Source organism: Melanotaenia boesemani, chromosome 23, assembly GCF_017639745.1.
Source record: "Melanotaenia boesemani isolate fMelBoe1 chromosome 23, fMelBoe1.pri, whole genome shotgun sequence".
Taxonomy (NCBI): Eukaryota; Metazoa; Chordata; class Actinopteri; order Atheriniformes; family Melanotaeniidae; genus Melanotaenia; species Melanotaenia boesemani.
The window spans coordinates 11,601,565-11,623,147 of record NC_055704.1 but is presented as its reverse complement, the minus strand read 5'-3'; the positions used below and the strand labels follow the sequence as shown (position 1 = coordinate 11,623,147).

At 37.5% G+C, this 21,583-nt stretch overlaps 1 protein-coding gene across 3 annotated transcripts; it reads right to left on the bottom strand.

Annotated features, from left to right (window-relative positions):
* Positions 1–13,414: 13,414 nt before the first annotated feature.
* On the bottom strand, positions 13,415–21,583 carry glt8d2 (glycosyltransferase 8 domain containing 2). Of its 3 annotated transcripts, none has more exons than XM_041977777.1 (11): positions 21,372–21,583; positions 19,989–20,031; positions 17,202–17,291; positions 16,882–17,083; positions 16,630–16,747; positions 16,443–16,527; positions 15,369–15,481; positions 15,024–15,190; positions 14,145–14,257; positions 13,757–13,947; positions 13,415–13,662 (listed from the first exon to the last, which is right to left on the bottom strand). In XM_041977777.1, the coding sequence occupies exons 2-10, from the start codon at positions 20,008–20,010 to the stop codon at positions 13,769–13,771; spliced, it is 1,089 nt and encodes a 362-aa protein (XP_041833711.1). In that variant the 5' UTR covers positions 20,011–20,031; positions 21,372–21,583; the 3' UTR covers positions 13,415–13,662; positions 13,757–13,768. The 3 variants fall into 3 exon arrangements, with proteins under 3 accessions (XP_041833711.1, XP_041833709.1, XP_041833710.1); XM_041977775.1 differs by having other exon boundaries at positions 13,780–13,947; XM_041977776.1 differs by lacking the exon at positions 19,989–20,031 and having other exon boundaries at positions 13,780–13,947.

The following is a 21,583-nucleotide window of genomic DNA, read 5'->3' as shown; positions in this document are numbered from 1 at the left end:
CCACAGGAAACACCAGAAAAGCAACTCATGGCATCAAACCACACAAGTGAATAAAGACAAATACTAAGAATAAAGAACAAGACCAAACAAGCTAAATTAGACATTTTTAACAGTATGAATAAACTACAAATATGCTTATTTCAGTTAGAGGACTTGTTGGGGTAAAAGCTAAATGTAAAATGAGTAAAAATCTTATTTAGAGCATTTGGAATGATCCACTGGTGCTTTGCTGTCTGGACCAAATTTCTCTGACTCAATCATTCAATGTGCAGAACAGCATGCGCAGCCCTTATCTGAAAGCTGAGTACAGTTTCGGCTGCAACATGGAGATAACTAATGAACAAGAGATTGTTTTCAAAGTCTTCAAGCTGCTCCGTCTCTTCTCAACCTCCGTTTGTAATTCGTGGGATGCAAACTTATAGACAATGAGCAGATGGGGGTTGTTACCTAGCAACACTACAAGGCAAGGAAAGGCAAGTTTATTTGTAAAGCACATTTCAGGTTCAAGACAATTTAAACATTAAAAGCAATAAAGCAGGGTGCAGACGAATCATCAACACAAACATTAAAATGAAATAAAAAAGACTTAAAAAATAAAAAAGCTATACCTGCAGATACAAATAAAAATATTTCTGTCCATTTTTTCCTTAAATATCATGTCTTTCTTTATTTCCCCCCTTGTAACACATATTAGTCTTCTCTCCTTCATATGTTCTCAGTTGCAGCAAGACTCATATTTTTCCATTGTTTGTTTTAATAAAGAATCTGTCCATATCATAAGTAGACAAGCTAGCAACGGATGCTATAGTGGCCAAACTTGGCAACTATGCAACTAAGCTAAGTTGATAGTTTCCACCTTTTAGTAATAAAAATTGCTGTATGTATGAGCCTAAATATTGCAGGAAAATGTTGCATGCCTCAGCTGCAGTGTGCTGTATTCAGTGTTTTAATTATATATATATATTCCAATATTAATAGCCTCTTTATTTTACCCACACCATGTATTATTTATTCACCTGCCAAAAAGCACATTGTGCTTCAAAAATCTGCCAGTTTTGAGCGAGTTGTAATAGTTCTGTGTTAGTAGCTTATCCACGTGAAGCTCATGAGCCGTGCAACGAGTAACAGCAGTCCACACTATTTTAAGTCTGCAGAAATAGTGTTAACATCACAGAACAAGTCCAGAAACCTAACATTACAGTGTAAGATTACTGCTTTTGTTTCCTCATCATGCAATCCAGTCTGAGGGGGCTGTACACCTGCCTGAGGCTTGGTTCATCTAAATTGTGCAATCTTATAAAGGATTCTAGCAGGGCTAACATTTTTAGCTTTATTTGTCCTTACTGGAAATCTTGATATGACATACTTGGTTCTATGCCTGCAGAATGGACTTTCATTTGAGGTAGGTGAAGCATTAATGAGTCATTTTCTCTCTTTTATTTAAAACAAATTATGGCATGTTAATAAAATGTTTTGATAGATGAGATGGTAGACCGTGGTCCAACTGCAAAACTATAGTGAAACATTATGTAGTGATGTAAACATCTTCACTCTGTAGCCTAATTTAATATTATCAACTATCAAGAGCCCTTTTGTTCTTTGGCCCAGTTAAATTCTGAGTCTGCTTTCAGAAATCACGTTCTGTTGTTATCTTGGTGTTAGCAGGTTCTCAATGAAAGAGGAATAAAACAGTGAGTTACTGGCTTGAGCAAGAGCTTGCATGGCAGAGGAAGTAGGGCAGGGATTTGAAAATGAATGTCCTCGGTAAACCACTGCACCGTTACACAAATGCTTTCAAAGCCTCACACATCTACAGAGAAGCTTGAATGGTGTAGAAACATACTCATTTCTTTTTACGTAAAGAGAGATCGAAGTTTTTTACAATATACCACCATTAAAGGCAGATATTAACTGATCACTTTATTAGGTCCTTCTTTCTCCCACCAGGTTGGACCCTCTTTTGCCTTCAGAAAAATTCTTAATTCTTTCTTAATTCATTGAAGAAACCAGTTGGAGGTGCATTATCCTGCTGGAAGTAGCCATCAGAAGATGCAACACTGTGGTCATGAAGGGATGGACATGGTCACTCAGGTAGGCTGTGGTGTTAAATGATGCTCAGCTGGTACTAAGGGTCCTCAAGTTTGCTAAGAGAATACTCCCCACTCTATTACACCACCAGCAGTCTGAACAAGGCAGGATGGATCCATGCTTTCATTTTTTCCACTAAATTCTGACTCTACCATCTGAATGTTGCAGCTGAAATGGAGACTCATCAGACCAGACAACATTTTTCCATCTTCTACTGGCACCCATATTTTCTTTTTTTCCACTGCTGTCGCCCATCTGCTTCAAGATGAGATGTATTGTGTGTTCAGTGTTCTGCATATCTTGGTTGTAATCAGTGGTTATTTGAGTTACTGTTGCCTTTCTGTCATCTTCAACCATTCTGCACATTCTCCTCTGACCTCCGCCATGAACAAGGCGTTGGAGTCCAGACAATTGCTGCTCATTGGATATTTTCTCTTTTTCAGATCATTCTCTGTAAACCATAAAGATGGTTGTGTGTGAAAATACCAGTAGATCAGCAGTTTCTGAAACGTTCAGACCAACAACCATGCCACGTTCAAAATCACTTAAATCTAATGCTCATTTTTAACTTCAACAAATCATCATGATCATGTCTACATGACTAAATGCATAGAGGTGTTGCTATGTGATTGGCTGATTAATTATTTTTATTAACAAGCAATTGAATAGGTGTACCTCTTAAAGCTGCCTGTTAGTGTAAGTCACACTCACACACCAAGAAAAACTAGATATAATACTGGAATTGGAGTCAACAGTGGGCATGTTTAGAGAGTTGACTGGCTGCCCCACATTTCTGCAGCTGGATGGTGAGTGACAGTAATGAGGTGGTATAAATTTAGTCATTCTGTTAGTTTAGTGGTTTTCAGGGTCAGTGTGTCTGTGCTCTGAGGCTTTTTACAAACTGCCTAAAAAACTTGTTACATAACAGATAATGTGGGTCATGTGGGGATGTATACCATAGTAGTTTTGGTCTGGAGTTGTTTGGCAGCCTGGTTTTAGGGATGCATGAGGGTGTGTGAAGATTTGGCCACTAATCCACAAACTAATTTATATTTCTGGCATTCAAGATTTTCTTGTGATGGAAAATAGGTGGGAAAACTGATAGGAAAGTGGACACTGAGGATTGTAAAACATCTGCATGCTGATGTTCAGGGTGGTTAATGAACATGTTGTGTTCAATCACAGAAAGCATCTGTGGAGATTTTAGACATGGAGAGCACAGCCCTCAGCCAAAAACAGATTTACTGATCAATGTAAACGCTGTTCTCCAAAACAAATGTTTTCAGGAAAGGGGCCCCTCAGTAAGACAATGGCTCTTTTAGAGGAGAAATTTGTGGTCTAAGGAATACAATGAACCCACTGACCACTTCCCTGTCTTCGTCCTTTCTGGCTGACTTTTGGTCCTGTTTGCATTTCGACAGTGCCCTCACCACTAGAGGTAACATGAGTTGTTTAGGTATTGCAGGTCATTCAGGATGACACATCAATGGGCGATGTGGCAAGAAGGTTTGATATGTTTCCCAGCACAGTGTCAAGAGCATGGAGGAGATACAGTGCCAGCAGACAAGCCAGTATACCAGGAGATGTGGAGGGGCCGTAGGAGGACACCAACTCAGCAACAGAAGCGCTATCTGCTCCTTTGTGCAGGGAGGTGCACTGCTAGAACCCCACAAAATGACCTCCAGCAGGCCAATAATGTGCATGTTTCTGCTCAAACTGTCAGAAACAGACTCCATGAGGGTAGTACAAGGGTCTGATGTCTACAAATGGGGCCTTTGCTAGCGGCCCCACACTGTGCAACCCAACTGGCATTAGCCAGAGAACACCAGGACTGGCAGATTGGCCAGTGGTGCCCTACTCATCCTTGAAGTATTCATGAGCGTGTGTGTGTGTGTGTGTGTGAAACTTCATAGCTGGCATCTTAGCAAACCAGAGGAAACTGAGCAGTGGAAAAGCTGTCAGGTGGTGGTGATGTCACACAATCTCCAACCTCCATCATGCAAAGCTAAACGTGACTCTGCTCACTCTGCCCACCCACACACACATCCACGCCTATTATACACACAGACACACACACACTAATAAAGACACACTAAACCCATAATCTTACATGCACTGTTATCTATGACCTCCAAAATGCAACTATTGTATCACCTACATGCAGTCATGCTCTTACACACACACACTCTCTCTCTCAAACACACACACACACATACACACACACACACTGAGCCCCTGCTCTTCCCTCCCTGGCTGCCATCTGTGAGCAGCATACGTGCAGTTTCACACATAGTCTCCTCAGTGGCCACAGCCCTCTTCTCACACCAGTTATTAACACAAGACCTGGTGACTTTCTGCTGCTCCTCTATGGTGACATGTCACAAACAAATCCTGTTATAGCATCATTGGTTCAGTAAACTTCAAAATGTATCATTCCCAATTTAAGTTTTTAACTTACTCAACTTTCATTGTTTAAATAATGATCCCAACCCTGGATAATACCCTTTTAACCCCCAAACTGTAAAAGGACTAAATCCCACAACAAGCTGAACTTGATCTCTAACCTCGAGATGACGAGAAACGACACAGACCACCAACTCTGACGCATTCAGAGCAAGCATCCAAACATCCAAAAATCATTCAGCAGATACCAAGAGGTATGAGGGGAGAGTGGCATGCTGTTGCTGTCTCCTCACATACACACTCATACACACAAACACAATGCAAACACACGTACCTCAACCCTAGAATGTTTAGTGGTGTTTCAAACCAGTGTGACTTTGACGCAGCTTGAATACCTTCACTTCTGCAAATATAAACACAGTAAGAGAGAATGTTAGTACATCAGCCAGGTCTCCCTCTTCAGTACACATCCAAGTGTTGAAGCATTCAGGGAATTTTGCATAATTTTTTAGATATTACATATCAAGATATGAGCTTTCTGTCAGGAAAGAATAAAAAAAAAAAAAAAAAACTGTAAGGTACTGGACTGTGGTTTTAGTCTATAGTCTGTAACTCAGTTGAATTAAGAAGCTGACTCAACAGATTCTCAGTGATTGCATGTGTAATGATGGGTGTGTTTTTGATTTTTTAATTTATTTTTACTTTATTCAAACAGATTTGATAGTTATATATTCATTATGTAGCTGTGTAATCAACACTAAGTTGATTACACAGCACAACAAACAAAAACAGAGTCAGCATGGTGATAACCTACCAGACTGTATATTTTTTATCAACAATATGTAGTTTAGTGATCAAGACTGTTCATTAAGTTACAGATTCCAGACCTTTAAATATATGACGCCATTCAGATCTAGTTTAAATCAATGAAGCTTTACAGTGTGTAAAAGGTTGCTTAAAGATCCCGATTTTATCAGCTTAGAAAACAATGACAAACCAGGAGTCTCAGCATGTGTTCTGTGGGAAGCAGGGAAAGCGGTAATGCGAGGTAAAATTATCTCTTTTGCATCACATTGAAAAAAGAAAGAAAACTCAAAAATATTAGAATTAGAACTAAGAATTAAATCATTAGAGGACGCTTACAGTGCTTCACCAGATGAACCAACGATGACCCAAATAAGGAAGGCTAGACTTGAATTAAATTAAATAATTAACAAGAGAACAGAATTTCTGGTACAAAGATTACGCTTGGAGACATTTGAACATAGGAATAAATCTGGAAGATTCTTAGCTAATCAGTTGAAAATAAATAAAGAAAAATCTATCAACTTAGTTGTTAAAGATTCAGTAGGTAATATTACGCATGAGCCAGATGCAATAAACAACATCTTTAGAGATTTCTTTAAAACTCTGTATACATCACACTTAGATCCATCAGACAACGATATCCATAATTTTCTTAACAATATAGATCTTCCAGGTTTACAGCAGGAACAAGTCACGGCCTTAGATTCCCCCCTCACAGTGGAGGAGCTACATGAAGCCCTTAAACATATGCCCTGTAAAAAAGCCCCAGGTCCGGATGACTTCCCAGCAGAGTTCTATAAAGAATTCAGGTCAACACTGGCCCCGACATTTTTCAAAATGGTGACACAAATAAAGGAAAATGGTTACTTACCCCCAAACATAAACTCTGCTACCATTACTGCACTATTAAAACCAGGTAAAGACCCCACAATACCATCTAGCTACAGACCCATATCACTGGTAAATGCTGACCTTAAAATAATCTGCAAAGCATTAGCTGGAAGGTTAGAGAAAGTAACTCCTCTCATTATACACCCTGATCAAACAGGCTTTATAAAGGACAGATATTCCACTGTTAACATGCGGAGACTAATTAATATAATAGATTATTCTACCATCAATAACCTGGAAACAATAATTGTTTCTTTAGATGCAGAGAAAGCTTTTGATCGTGTTAACTGGAAATATATACTAGCTACTTTAAACAGATCTGGCTTTGGACCATCTTTTATTAACTGGATTAAAATCTTATACACCGTCGCCCTGTGCTGCCCAGAGCCCCAGCCCCGTCGCACCGGGGGGGCTCCAGTCTGGGGACTCCAGTCTGGGGGCCCCTCTGCTCTGGTCTGAGTCGGCCGCTGCTCTGTCTGCTTTGGCTGTCCTGGGCTTGGTGCTCTGTGGACCTGCTGGGCCTTTGGGGTCTCGGGCTCTCCCCGTCCCCCACTTATGCTTCGGGGTGCAGCGTGATCACGGCCCCTTGCAAGCACACATTTCTTCCTTGCTGCATGGCCACACACGCACATTCACACGTGCATGCTCACATACGTTCCTTTCTCTCCATCCGCTTCTGACTAGATGTTGCTGATGTTTGTGTGTTGGTACGTTTCTCTGCAGGTACGCTTGATGACTACAGTACTTTTTCATATCATCATTTTCCTATTTTCTTTATGTATCATGTAGTACTGTGGTAGTTTATATTGTTTTTTTGTGGTGTGTTTTAGGCAGCATAGACAACTGTTGTTTCCACATTTTAATCCTGTCCTTTTCTCCCTTTTTTTTCTTCACTCTTCCTCTATCTCCCTGTCAGGTTCGGCACTAAAATATAAAGACTAAAGAAAATAAGATTACAATTAAAATAATAAAAATATCAAGGGCAGCCATGTATATAACATGTCTCCCTTGGTAGAGCAAATCTGTCAAGCAAAATATGGCACACAGACCACCGTGTCTCCCCCGATAGGACAGGGTAAAAAAAAAAATACAGGCCACAAAATTTACTAGTTTCTCAGCAACTAATGAGAAACTAACAAGGAACAAGTCTGTTCATTAATGATTACCTAAGCTTTGTATTCATAGAGAGTCTAGCAGGCTATCCTGGTGTAAATGCACTGTGAGTGTCACATGATCTCAGTCTACACCTACACACACCTGTTCTGAAACACTTCAGAGTCTGCAGAAACACTAATCCAGAGGCACCACCAAGTAAGGACACCATTAAGATCAAGAAACTCTCCAAAAAGGTCAGGGACAAAGTTGCAAAAAAGTACATATCAGGTTTCTATTATCATAAAAATATCTAAAGCTTAGGAAAATCCAATAGAACACCAATAAATCCATCATCATGAAATGGAAAGAATAAGGCACCACAACAAATAACAAACCTCACATATCAGGCAAAGAGGGCTTTAAGCAGAGAGGCAATAAAGAAACTAAAGTTAACCCTGAAAAAGGTTGAAAGCTACACAGCAGTGACTGATGTGTCTGTGCATAGGACCACAACACTTCACAGAACTGGGCTTTACAGAAGAGTAGCCAAGAAAAAAAGCATTGCAAGTTCACTAAGGGTCATGTGACAGACTCCTCAAACCAGCAAGCGATATGTCCTCTGGTCAAATGAGACTTAATTGAACTTTCTGACCTTTAAGGAAAATGGTATGTCTGGTGCAAAGTCAGCACCTTTCATCCCACTAAGAACACTATCTCCATAGCAAAGCATGGTGGTGGCGGCATTATGCTGTGGAGATGTTTTTTATTAGCAGGGATTAAGGATGGAATAATGAATGGTGCTAAACTCAGGGAAATTTTTGAGTACAATCTTTTTCAGTTTTGCAGACTCTTAGAGGTTTAACTTCCAGCAGGACAATGACCTTAAGCATGCCACACACAGACGTGCCCGCAGTCAAAGCACTGACAGCACTGGTAAATGCAGCTGTTGCCGCAGCACTGCTGTAATTTTTGGGTATTGAAAACTTAATAAAAAGGAACTAGTATAAGAGCAGCAAACTGGAACGTCTTTAGTTTAAGCTAAAGCTAAAGATCAATGCTGTTACTAAATTCTGGTAGATAAAGGGTGAGTACAGATTTAAAATGCCTTGGATATTATAATGCAGTCTTCTAAGCAGACCCGATGGCACGCGTTGCATGGTGGTTTACTCATTACTACTAAAACTGACTTCCGACTTGACATGGACTTGAAGTCAAAGACTTGAGACTTGACTTGGACTTGCCAAAAATGAATTTGGACATCTCTGCCATCAACTTGAAGAAGCTTTAGCAGTTAAAACAGGCAAAAATCTCAAAGGCTAGATGTGCTGAACTCATGGAGACATACCCTAAAAGTCTTGCAGCTGTAATCACTGCAAAAAAAAAGTGGCAGTACATAAATCATATTCCCCTCAAATATCCATTTAATTCCAGGTCATAAGACAGCAAATAGCAAAAATCCCTAAAAAAATGTGGTGAAGCCATCGCATTAACCTAAGTATTTAAAGTGGGTCATTATGATAATTAGATATAATTGTAAGTAACAGTAATAGGAATGCACTTCACTTGCAGCAGACAGAAAAGGGGATGAGAGATGTGGGTTGCCCATATCAAAGAAAATAAATTGGCATTTTTAACAGCCTTACTTTTTAGTCTATGACAGTATGATAACTGCAGCAAAACTGAGCTCCTTTTTCGCTGCAAACTTCAGAGGCTTTTGAAGCACCGCCATGACTATCAGTGCATCAGATCCTTCAGTGTAGTTGTCAAGTCTATAGTGTCCTCTAGTGGACATGTTGCATCACCTCATGCAGCTTGCTCCATAGTTTTGGGTCTTCAACCACAAATTCTCCATCAGAGGATCTCAGTCTACATATGGGTTCAAATGGTACATAAAGGTCAGATTTTTAAGTAGATCATAAAGGTTATTCTAAAGTTTAATTCTAAACACAATAGGAGAAAGAACAAGAAGGCTACACCAAGTGTGATGAGCTGACTTCTTTTGGTTCTTGTTGAAAGTTTGATAGCTGACTTTTGTACAATCTCAAGCTTTTTGTTGAAATAAGTTAAGTTATTGTTGGCATGGTTGAGATGAGACTCAAGTTATTAGCAAACCAAATACAGAAGTCCCTTGCAGGCTTTATATGTTAACACAGCAAGTCAGCAGATGGGAGGATATGTTTGTTAATGGCGACCACGCCTCACATTATTATTTAGATCTTTGTCTTATACTAATCTGTTATCAGGTCACAGATTAGTATTAAGAATATTCTTTTCACCTCTCTAAATCTAGGACATTTTGACCTTGTAGAGCTCATATGCTATTTATACTGAGCCTGCATTTGGAATTTTACATGCATATTCACAGTATTATGATTTTTTTAAAAGAAGAGATTGAAACACTTTCCACCCCAGCTGCAGAAAATCTATACCCATATATAATATAAATAACAATTTCAGAAGTTAAAAAAGATGAGAGCTCCACAAGGCCCAAGATAAAAAAAAAAAAAAAAAGAAAAGAAGAATCTTAGCCATACATCTTGCTTTTCTCACTTCACCATGTTTACTGTGTTCCAAACAGTATTTTCTGTTTTTTTTTTTCTTCTACTTTTCCTACAAGTACCTCAATTTTGGTGTTTGAGAAATTCCTCTTCTTCGCCCTCTTTGCCATGATTTCGGAGAGAAAAGAAATCAGTCCACGCATTCTTAAAGGGATTGCTGCTATCATATATGGTTGGAGGCGTTTCTGAAAGCAAATGAGCTTGAACATGCATGAGCGTAGATGCACGTTTGATAAATCAGGATTCTTTTGTACTTAACACACATTCTAAATTTAAGTCCTACGCAAGAATTTACTTTTCTACACACGGTTGATAAATGAGGCTCCAGACAGGGATGTGCTCTAGTTTAAAATCATAAACTGTCAATAAATGCAAGAAAATGTCTGGCTTCCAAATAAAGTGCATTTTATATACCAGCCCAAGTTCACCCACCTGCCTCCCCTCTCATAGCCTTGCACCTGGGTCTGCCACCTGTTTTCCATTGACTGGAAGGTGAGCACCGCATGCTTGTTTGTCTCAGTGTTGGCCTTATGATGGACCAGAAACCTGTCCATGGTGCAGGAGTGGGCCTAGATAGGTAGCAGGGGCAGCAAAGGCCACCTCTAATATCTGTTTCATCACCGGTCCAACCTCAGATGATTGACAGACCACTGGAGGAGGACAGAAACATCTTTCCAGACACATGTGGCTCACTGGTGGCATTACGCCAAGTCCTTTCCTAATTTCCCTATTAATTATCCTTTAAAAATATTTATGTTTGGCTGCACTTTTCTAGAGGAGACTTTGTCCCGGTGCAAATACAACTTCTACTCTTAAAGGTATAAATAATGTTGGCCCGGAGCTACGTAACAGTGCTAATGTACTGTAAGTCTCAATAGAACTCACATAGTTTTAAGATAATGTGGGGAAACCATGTCAAACTGAATTTACAGTGAGTGTATTTAGGAACTACACTTAATGTAGTTTTTCACATTGGTGCTGAAAATAAACTATAAAGACGTTCAAAGAGTACCTCAGCACCCAAGTTACAGCTGACTAAGCTAGAGCTACATGAGCTAGTTTAAGTAGGAGGCTAGCAAGGTTGCTAGTTAATTTTAAATAAGCTATGGCATGAAAATGTGAAGAAATATAGCCTAAAACTAATCTTATTTTGTATGGGAAGATATAAGAATGAAGACAAAGTGAGATATTTCTGACTTTTTTGTACAGAAGAAGGACACAGTTCAGACCATGACAGAGCCCAGCCCCAGTTTCAGCAGCCTGACAGCTAAAAATGTGGAGCACAGTCAGCGTGGTCAGACACAAGGATTCAGTCTACCACCACCACCTGACAATAAACCAGAACTTCTGGGGCACAGATGTCAAAATTCAATGCTCGAGGGCCAATGTTGCAGATGTTTGTTGTTTACCTCCTCCAACACACCTGACTGAAATCAAATGGATCCAAGACCTTCTTTACAGTGACCCATTAATTTCAGTCAGGTGTGTTAGAGCAGAGAAACAACAAAGACCTACAGGATAGAGGCCCTCGAGGACCAGAGTTTATAAAACACATCAAGCAACAAACTTACCTTTCTATGGACCTTTTTGAACTTGTTGCAAATATTGCAGTTTGATGATCCAGATTATTAATGTAAAGATGTTTTATTTCTCATGTCTCTCTAATGTAACCACAGTTATCACAACAGTGTATATGAGTGTGTTAGGGAAAGAAACACAATCGTTTCCTTTTTTAGTACATCCCCTCTCAGATAAAGTCTTGCCCACCCCATGTATAAAAGTCTAGCTCCGCCAATGCCAGTAGTACTACGCATCTTACCAGATGGTAGCTGGGTTAAGTTTCAATATATATATATATATATATATATATATATATACATACATATACTCCCTGTGACTCTAAATAGGATGAAGCGGCTATGGAAAATGAATAATTGAATGAACTTTCAGGCCATCTACTGTAATGTACAAATTTCACTATCCAGCTACATTTCCCAGCTAAGCTAAATATAGGAGTAAATGTTTGGATATCAAGATACTTTTAAACTTGTAGAATATGACAACACTTTGGCTATCTGAGCAGCATCTGTGGTAGTAGAATTCATCAGTTAAAATATGCCAAGTGCTCATCGTTCCACTGATTAATTTCAGGAGTCTGAACATTAACAATTCAGTTAAGGCTGTTTCTGTTGTCACAGTTTAAATGAGACCAGACAGATGTATTGCAACTAATCTAGAAAGTTGTAGAGTATCACTTTTTAGTACTTGGATGTGGTTATTCTTTTGTTCACCGTGATGGCCATTAATATCACAAACTGCTTTTATTATATGTAAAGAAAAAACATTATGACCATGTGGATCTTTATTTCCAGACAATCCAAAGGTGAGCTTAACTAGAAAGAGAGTCTTGTATTTAAATGTGAAGCTCAGTATGTTTGCAGTTTTAGTTATGATTAGATATAGATATTAAATCTGACCATTTCTGAGCAGGAAACAAGCTAAGGAGGGAAACTGAATTATTGATACAAGTATGTGGAAGATCAATTTCTTAGGCAGCAATATGGCTGCTTTCAATTTGGTATTGGTTATCTTCTAGTTGACCTTTTGCATCATGAAAAAAAAAAGAATTGGCTGACTGCAAATCAGTACCAAGTCAATAACATGTAGAATGATGAACTGAAATAGCTTAACAGCTCCATAAATTTTTAAGTGCTGTATGTTTAAATGCTTTTAAGAAAGGGACACAACACCAGCAAAAAGATACACTATCTGTTCTGATTAAAGGCTTCATCTCATATTATATGCTGGTGTTTACATGCTGTCTATAAATACAAACATACTGGGGTAATTTAACCCCAAACTGCATTATGCAGATGTGTTTAGCAATGAGAGCTTTAGTCGACCTAGTATGTTCATTTGCTTACAACTACAGTGGCCGGGAAGTGCAAAACAATATTACTTCCAGTGACACACTTTTACAAGTTAACCAAAACACAGTTACAAAGATAGGTGTTACATCAAAATCTGTGATCCATCAGAATCTGTGACCACAGGAGGGGATAGTGTACATTTCTCTGCATATATGTCACACGAGCAAAGTCTTGAACACTTTTATTGAAAACACATTTCTGATAGCAATCAGAAATGTGTTTTCAATGTGTACCTGCATTACAATGAACTCAGACTTCAATAAAAGTATTTTCAAGACTTTGCTCGTCTTCTAAGACGTATGTGCAGAGGGCTCCCTGCTGTCACAGATTCTGATGGGTCACAGATTTTGGTGTAACACCTATCTTTGTAATTGTGTTTTGGTAAACTTGTAAAAATGTTTCAGTGGATGTAAATTTGTATCACAAAAATGTAAAAGTGTTTTGTTTTGCACTTCACTGTATACGACAATTACTAAAAAACCAAACACTTGTCAGTGTTAGAAGTTCCTAAGTTCTTCACACTCACTGCAAATAGTCATTTTCTGTTTTTTAATATTCCTGCTAATACATCAGGATTTTGATTAGTCACATTTACTCACATGAAGAGGTTCTGACATTTGTTTTGCAAGTTTTATTAAATATTCTGGCAGAATTATGGATCACTGCATGTGCCATTTAAAAGCAATATGCAATTAAAATTCTCACTTAAAACCAGTGTATTTACAACAAAGGCATCTTATGAGCCTAGAAGTTTATTTTTCCAACTTTCTGACATAAAGCGATGTCTCTGAAATCCACAGCAACAGTTCACATTCTTTATTCAAGACTCACTTGGGAGGGTTTTAAGAAGACATCTGAGTTCATGGAGGTTCCCACAGGGAGAAACTTATCTGTTGATGCACACATGTGGAACTTAGGTATTAGCTTCACATCAGCTTTCAAGTAAGTAAACTTCACATGCTTCATATTTCGATGAACAGGTACTTTCTGCAGGTCTTAGCTGTCACCATCAGGTCGTCTCAAAGAGAATTTTCCGTTGGGGTCTGGTATGAACCACCTCTCCCACAGATCTGTGTGCACAGCAGGATAATTCCACGGTTTGAGTGGGCCATTCCAGTGCAGCAGGTGGGCCTCTTTCAGGAAGCTCTCTGGATAGTGGGTATCTGGACTCCATCCTGGACACACACACAAAAAAAAACAAACAAAACAAAAAAAAAACAACAACGTGATAGTAATGTTATACACAATGCAAACTACATTATTCTCAGTTTTCTAATCTTTAAAATGCATATTGCATTACTATATGTTCTGACACATCACAGATCTCATATACTGCTGTGTAAATTATGTGTAATTGTGGAGGTGATCTTACCGAGGTGTCTGACATGCCACAGAGGATCCAATGTTGTGTATTTGTCATGAAAGACAATAAGCATGGGTGGAGTTGCCACACCTCCTGCCATGGCACTGCTGTATATGTTCTCCCTGCAGAAAGGGGGAAATTATGCTGCAAGCTGGAAATTTAAGTTAAGTGTAGCACCTGAATCTACTTAGCAAATGCCAAAAATGGAAGTATGTAAGATTAGTTGTCCTCCAAAGAAAAATGTGCCCTTGCGCATTCTTGCAATATGTTTATCCTGTTCATACATTAACAGCACAGCTGGATTATCCTTGCAGCGATGACTGTACTACAGGTAACTACTTTTGGTACCTTTTAATGTGCTAATTATCCTAACCAGTGCTCTAGCAACTATAAAGCAAAGGGTGGTACCGCAGTGGTAAAGCTAATATGGTTCTCACTTCACCCACAGAGTTGTTTGTCCATTCAGAGACACCGTACTTAAAATGGCGACACTAATATGGCAGCTGCCATGTATTTGGAGCCACAGCATGTAGATATAAATGGCTCATTTTAAGTCAATAAAAACAAATGTTTTTTTTGTTGTTTTTTTGGTAAAGTGGTTAGATAGCAACAGAAACACAGTTCTAATGATATATTAAAAATTTTTAGTCACTGAGCCTTAATTTTGTCATACACAATGAATACACTGCACCTTATAACTAGAGCAGGGTGACATCATAGGCAAGCTTGGTAGATATGCTGTTTTTCTTCAACACACCTCTTATAATTGGTGGGTCAAATCTAAAATCTTTGCTGCTAGAGGTGAGGAAACAACCTGGTGTTACTCAGTGTTAAAAGTAAATAAGTACAATGTAAAGGTTTCCAAATGTTTTTGCTAACTGACCATACCTGAAATTTTCCTCCATCCATTTCTCCAGCTGTTTGGTGATCTTTTGTTCCTTCCACTCGCTAATATCTGCCACAAACACTCCAGGGTTGAAGGAGCAGTCGCTGGGGTTGATGCCCAAGTCTTTGATTTGCTGTTTCCTATAATCCAGGAAGCCCATGTAGGTTGTCTAAGGGGATAAACTCAGAGGACAACAAATTTCAGTTAATAAATTGGAGTTTTTTTTTAAAGTCTGCTGTAAAGAAAGCACTTTTACCAACTATACTCCTTAAAGTATAAAATGGTTACGTTTAAAGTTTATCCTTTTGGACTAGTGGTGCATTTTTACAAAAGCCATGGAAATCCACCTGCATGCCAATGCTTCGAACCATCTCATGTGTGGAGGGGAGGTCACAGTCAGTGGCAAAAGCAGCAGCATGTCCTGCTTTCAGTTGAATATTAAACAAATCCTTTATGTCACCTGTACAGAATAGAAAGTGCTGCGATTCATACACATAAATTACACTTTCTTATCACTTTCTTTAAAGAAAATATAGTTTTTTCACAATATTCCTAAAGTCAATTTTCAAGAAAAAAAAAAATTTTTGACAGCCAAAATTTCAAAAGCAAAAAAATGTAGATGTTATAGATTTAGTGTTCAGAAATTAATTTCATATGGTACTGAAAGATGCAAAAGTACAAAATATTGCAAAAGTTGGACACCCTTTACACAACACAGTGATCACAGAACAAAGTGTGTTCAGTCAGAGGCTTCTTCATTCTTTAAACAGAATGGTAAAGAAAGTTATTTGTGCTCATAGCAATAAAGGTATGTAATAATATTTATAATGACTAAATACAGAAAATTATTGTTGATTCAATATGCTGCTAAATGTATTTCTCTTTGTGGGATTAATAAGATAAATTCAATTATAATTATAGGTAGAGGTGGTATCATGTAAAGTTATTACCACCATTTAAATGATATTATTATTACTCCTAATACCACAGTCTATATGATCGATATAATTGTGTATTTTTTTATTATTTAATTCAAAATAATCATATTTGGTTTCAAAAAATAGTATTGATTAAATATAAAAAAGCTAAATTAAGGAAATTTTAAATACATGCCCAGATCTGGTACAGTGCAGTTAATTTATCATGACCCACATCAGTAATGATTGATATTACAATTTGATTTATATTTTTTCTTGTCATTTATTTGGTCACAGTTACAGTCTACAGATAAATGCAGAAATGTACTCAGATGGTCATGGGACCAGAGCTTCATAGCTCTCCATAACACTGAGTAACACATAATGAGAGGTCATAAAGATGTGGGAATGAATTAACTGAACTGGTTTTTATAAAATGTGAACTTGGTGCATGGTAACATAACCTTTTTTAAAAAATACGTTGAAGGATACATGAACACATACCTTGCACTATGACATCGTCGTCTAAGTAAATCACTCTCTTATGGCTTATGTCGAGGAGGGGTAGGTAAAAGCGCACAAAGTTGAGCTGCAAAACACAAGCCAAGTTATTTCACCTCTCTGAAACTCAGGAGCACATGAGCTTCGTATACCTGTAATTTATTTTCATTTCCACAAAGCCAGAACTCACTGGATGTAAGAGTTCGGGTCGAGATGAATCTGGCTTGACCTTTCGTAGAAGAACCATTGGATTAAACTCTAATATCTTATACTGGATGTGTTTCAGTTTTGTCTTCTCTATATATCTCCTGGACAAATGGAAATAAAGTGTTACAGGTATGTAATTTTTCATGACAGGTAATAATAATGCAAACTCCACTCCATATTTGGTACAACTAAAGTAAAGACTGACGCCATTTACAGTAAAAACAAAGAGAAAAACCTTGTGAGTTTGACAGCATCGTGCAGAGTAACAACATAGAAGAAAACTTTGGCATCTGTGTTGCTAATGATGCTGTTGATGGTTGCCATGGTTGCACCCATACGTTCCTCGGATGAATTGATGATGACAGGGATGACATCATCCTCCTCCAAGGGTCTCATGTGGGAGTGTCGTACTGCGCCGCTGTGGCTCTTCCTGGGATCTGATGGCGTTCCAGTACAGAAAGTTGCAAGTAGACAGATTGTGTGTCATCATTTAAAACATAAAGCCCTCACAAGTTAAAATGGGTCATGATCTAAATGAAACTTTGATAGATTTACCTGATCGAGGCTGAGTGGAAGTTCTGAGCAGGGCATTATGAAGAAGCAAACACACCAGTAACACCAGCATAATGAAGAGGACCTGATTAACTAAAAGATAAATGGAAGATGTCAAAGTGTTTGTAAATGCAAATAAATCACTTTGTGCAGGAAATGATGAAAACACCCCCAAATTATAGGATGCCAACATAATAAAAAAAAAAACTAATAAAATTTTAGACAAAAAAATTAATAAATAAATAATACAAATGAAAAAAAATGCAACTAAAAGAATTTTAGAAATTAAAATCTTGTTTATATCATGTAACCTTTATGGCTATTTAAACCACTGGTTTCCAAACTGGGGGTTGGGACCCCAATATGGCTCATGAGATAATTTCAGGGGGTCACCAGATAGTTGTAAAAAATATCTAGCTTATCTCTAGGGCTGTCAAAATTAAACCATTGTTGAATAAGGAAGGCAAGGCAAATTTATTTGTATAGCACAACTCAATGACAGGGCGATTCAACAGAAACATTTAAATGTCAGAAAATAAGAAGCATAATTTAAAATTAAAATGAAAGAGAAAGGAAAAAGGAAGAACGTTAGATAAAACAGTATTCTTTTAAATAAAAGCTATTTAAATGCAGCAGAGAACAGGTGGGCCTTTGACCTGGATTTAAATCTATTACCTGATAAACCTTTGAAATTAGCACATTATTTTTTTAACACTAATGCATAAATAAAGTCAGTACACATGCCATATTAAAATTTGAATTTGACATAATCTTCACGAAAGAAGCAGATTTTGGGCACGTAACACCAAACACCATTTTATCCTCCTTATTTATAAAGATTCTGACATTTTTGCAGCCTTACATTTAGAGGATGGCCCATTTGACATGTCACACAATTAATCACTAAATCGTCACATGAAGGTGGGAGTCAGGAACAACAATGCTGCTTATCTTAGGGGTCGTGGCTCAAAAAGTTTGAAAAGCACTGATCAAAATCAATTAAAAAGTACTGGACAAATGTTAAAAATCAGACATAAAATATACTAATATTTATTAAAATTTATAAAATAAAATAAATAAATAAATAGACCTGATGAATGAATGAATGAATTGATTTGAAGAATTACTCTTCAAACATTTTATTTATTTCATGTAACTTATTTCACAGTTACCTCAATCAAATTAAAATTAATAGGTTTTAAAAATTTGATGAAAAAGTTATTTTATATGGAATAAAAAAAAAAGATGCAGATGAAATTCATTAATAGATGGGAGAAATAAATTTGTTTTCAACATAAAACAGCACATTCAACCATTCATAAAACATCTTTCTGTATTTTACAAATGGAAAACATCTCTGTCTAACTAACCATGACTCATCAGAATCAGTGTGTGACGCTGCTTTGGCTGACTCAGTTACACAACCGCACCACAGATCCAAATGTAAGAAATTCAGCTAAAAAATATTTATTTTTCTAAATAAACATAGAATTTAAAAAGCCCACTTTCATAGATATATTTTTACAAATAAATAAATGTAGGATAACAAAATAAGTCATTAAATAAAGAAATTGTACAGTTTCCTTAAATAAATAATAGACTCAGCAATTATTCCCTGAAATAAAAGAATGTAGAATTATAGAATAATACCACTATAAATGGATTTAATTCATGTGTCAAGATTTATTTCACCAATAGATTAATTATAGTAATTATCTACTTATTCGGTATTAATTATATTCCATACAACTGTGTAAAGTTTATAACAGTATTATTAACGCCATCAAATAAGAAGTCATTTTGATATTAATCTAGATTTGAATATGGATCCTTTTTTAAATTTAGCCTTGATGGAGGTATAAAATCTTATACTACTTATCTATTAAGCCACCTTTTGCTAAAACTGGGATTAAATCTTTAGACAGCAAGTTAGTGTTTCTTTTCCAATCATGTATACGACCAGAGAGAAAGGAGGGTCAAATGACCATCTGAAAAACATTTACCCCCCTCCCCCACACTCTCTCCTTTTTTTGGCCACCAAACTAAGCAGCGTAACTAATGGCGTCTGCACTTTTCCCCCCTACCTGACCAGCAGATGTTACACTGAGGCATCCAGGACTTACTGACCTGGCTCAAGGATGAGCTACATGTCATTAATCCTTTTTAACTTGATAAACATGCAGTGAAGTACATGTGTTTGGGATTTTTTTTGGGTGCTGTTTCAAAACGGTAATCTATATGAAGTAGCAGATGAAAATAATTTAATAATCTGCAAGGTGAAAAACAGGAAAATACCAGCTGTTTTTGCCTTCCGCCTCTGCTGAGGTGGGGTTATGTAACTGGTGCTGTCTGAGTCTCCCTCTGTCAATTTGTATGCAAAATTACAAACACAAAACACTAATTTTATCACTAACTTAGCGAAGACTTAGACCTCATTCCTGTATGGTATTGACCATGATAAAGGATGCCCTCCCAGGCTAATTCCCTCCAAACTGATGCTCGCCCACTGGACTGAGTCCTGAAATATTACTCATCCTGTCATCTGGTTACTTCATCCCACCCCCCCTCTATCCCCCACGCTTTTAGTGCTTGTGCTGCTCCTCTTTCTATCTCAGGAGGAAAATCAGGGCTCCTTTCCTGGCAACAGCTGCATAAGCTCAACTTCACTTTTAATGGAAAACGTATTCTAAAGTTGATGTGAGAGCGAAGCTGCATAGCTACATTTCAAATAGACAAGTTCGTCATCATCATCATCATGTTATACATGCGTCCCTATTTACTTGCACTCACTTTTTCTTAAGAGCGGCATCATTCATTTTGCTTCCAGCAACATCTGCAAGCATAAGAATAAAAAAGAGAGAGAAAGAGGCAGCATAAGAGGTCACTCGGTGAATGAAAGGATGAAATGTTGGCTGTAATGATGAATGGAAAGCTGATGGATTTGTCAGTTCCCTTGTTGAGGCGCCATTCAGTGCAGCTGAAAGGGGCTTAAAATGTGTTTGATATTCATGAAGATGGCAAACTCCATATGTTTATGAGGGAAACTGCCACTGTGACCTGGCCTGCAATAAATACACCAAACTGGGAGTAACTGGCCAACAGATGTGGATATTTCTTAAATTATTTATGGTCCACCACTTCCTTCCTTCTTGGTGCCAGGGCTGAAGCAATAAATCTGTTTGCCTTCTAACCCTTTACATATTAACAGTAACTTGACTGTAACAATGAATGATAAAAATACAGAAATCATATTAATAGTAAATCTACAAACTCCTTCCTTTTTCTCTTTGAATCCAGTTTCATAGGTGAGTTTCTTTGAGGGCATCTTTGACGTTTGAGTAAAAACCACAGCAAGAAATGGCACACTATAACTGCTGACTCAAACTGAACAACAGCAGTAAGCTGAAATGAAATGGGATGCGCAGTATGTGCCATGCATTTGTTTCAGGTTTGTTTGTCACCATTTGAAGCAGAACCAAAAATCTGGAACTGATTGGTTTCAGACAGACTGATTTACAATAATTTCTTTCAGTGTTTCTTAAAGAGATGTTTGAGGGGAAAAAAGTTGATTAGTTTTGAGTTTGTGGGAAAAAAATAGCAACAAAAGTTTGTTTCCACGTAAAAACGTATGAAAAGTTAGTGTAACCGAGAGCGGTGGATGTGGGTTGGGGGTTAAAATGATGTCATATACTAATTCATCACCAGCAACAATAATAATCCCAACCTAAGAAAGCTAAGTTAATAAGGGGGAGAAAAGTTATATAACTTTTCTTAACTGTGTTTGAATCAAGCAAAAAAGATCACCATGTACCATCAGCATAAAAAAACTCTTTTCAGAAAAGTACTAAATTACATCGATATAACAGTATATTCTGTCATGGAGTTTATTTGCTTATTTTCCAGCTGTTTTTAGTTCACATTGTAATTTCTTTTAGAGTTGGAACTGTTTTCAGTGTAAGAGGACAAAAAGTTCTCTTGTCAAATTAATGAAAATCTGAAAGCCATATTCCATATTGCTATGTTGTACATACTTATTCAATAGAAATATATGTGAAAAATATATTATCCTCATATTTTTAAAAGTACAGTTTAACAGAAAGGAGGTATGTCACGTCTTGGTACTTATTCATTTTCGAAAATTTTACCCAAAAGTATATTTTGAATTTTACTCACCAGGAAAAAACGGTTGCGTTTATGGTCAGTCCCATTCCTCCATTTCATGTTGCATGTTGTAAAACCTAAGAGGACTGAGACTAAACCCTCACAAAAAAATCCGACTTATTTACCTCTCTCACTTTCCCCCCCTTGTTTTTCCGTCCAGATGTGTCCCGTCATGTTCACCAGTGTTTTTATTACTCGCTGTCATTTATCCAGAGGCCAGATAA

Excerpts from the sequence above, each read along its gene's own strand:
- glt8d2 (XM_041977775.1), bottom strand. The coding sequence starts at position 20,010 with ATGATGCCGCTCTTAAGAAAAA. Across the intron at positions 17,084-17,201 it reads TTCCACTCAGCCTCGATCAG|ATCCCAGGAAGAGCCACAGC; the intron begins GTAAATCTATCA and ends GAACGCCATCAG. Across the intron at positions 13,663-13,779 it reads CTCTTTGAGACGACCTGATG|ATAAGTTTCTCCCTGTGGGA; the intron begins GTGACAGCTAAG and ends GTGCATCAACAG.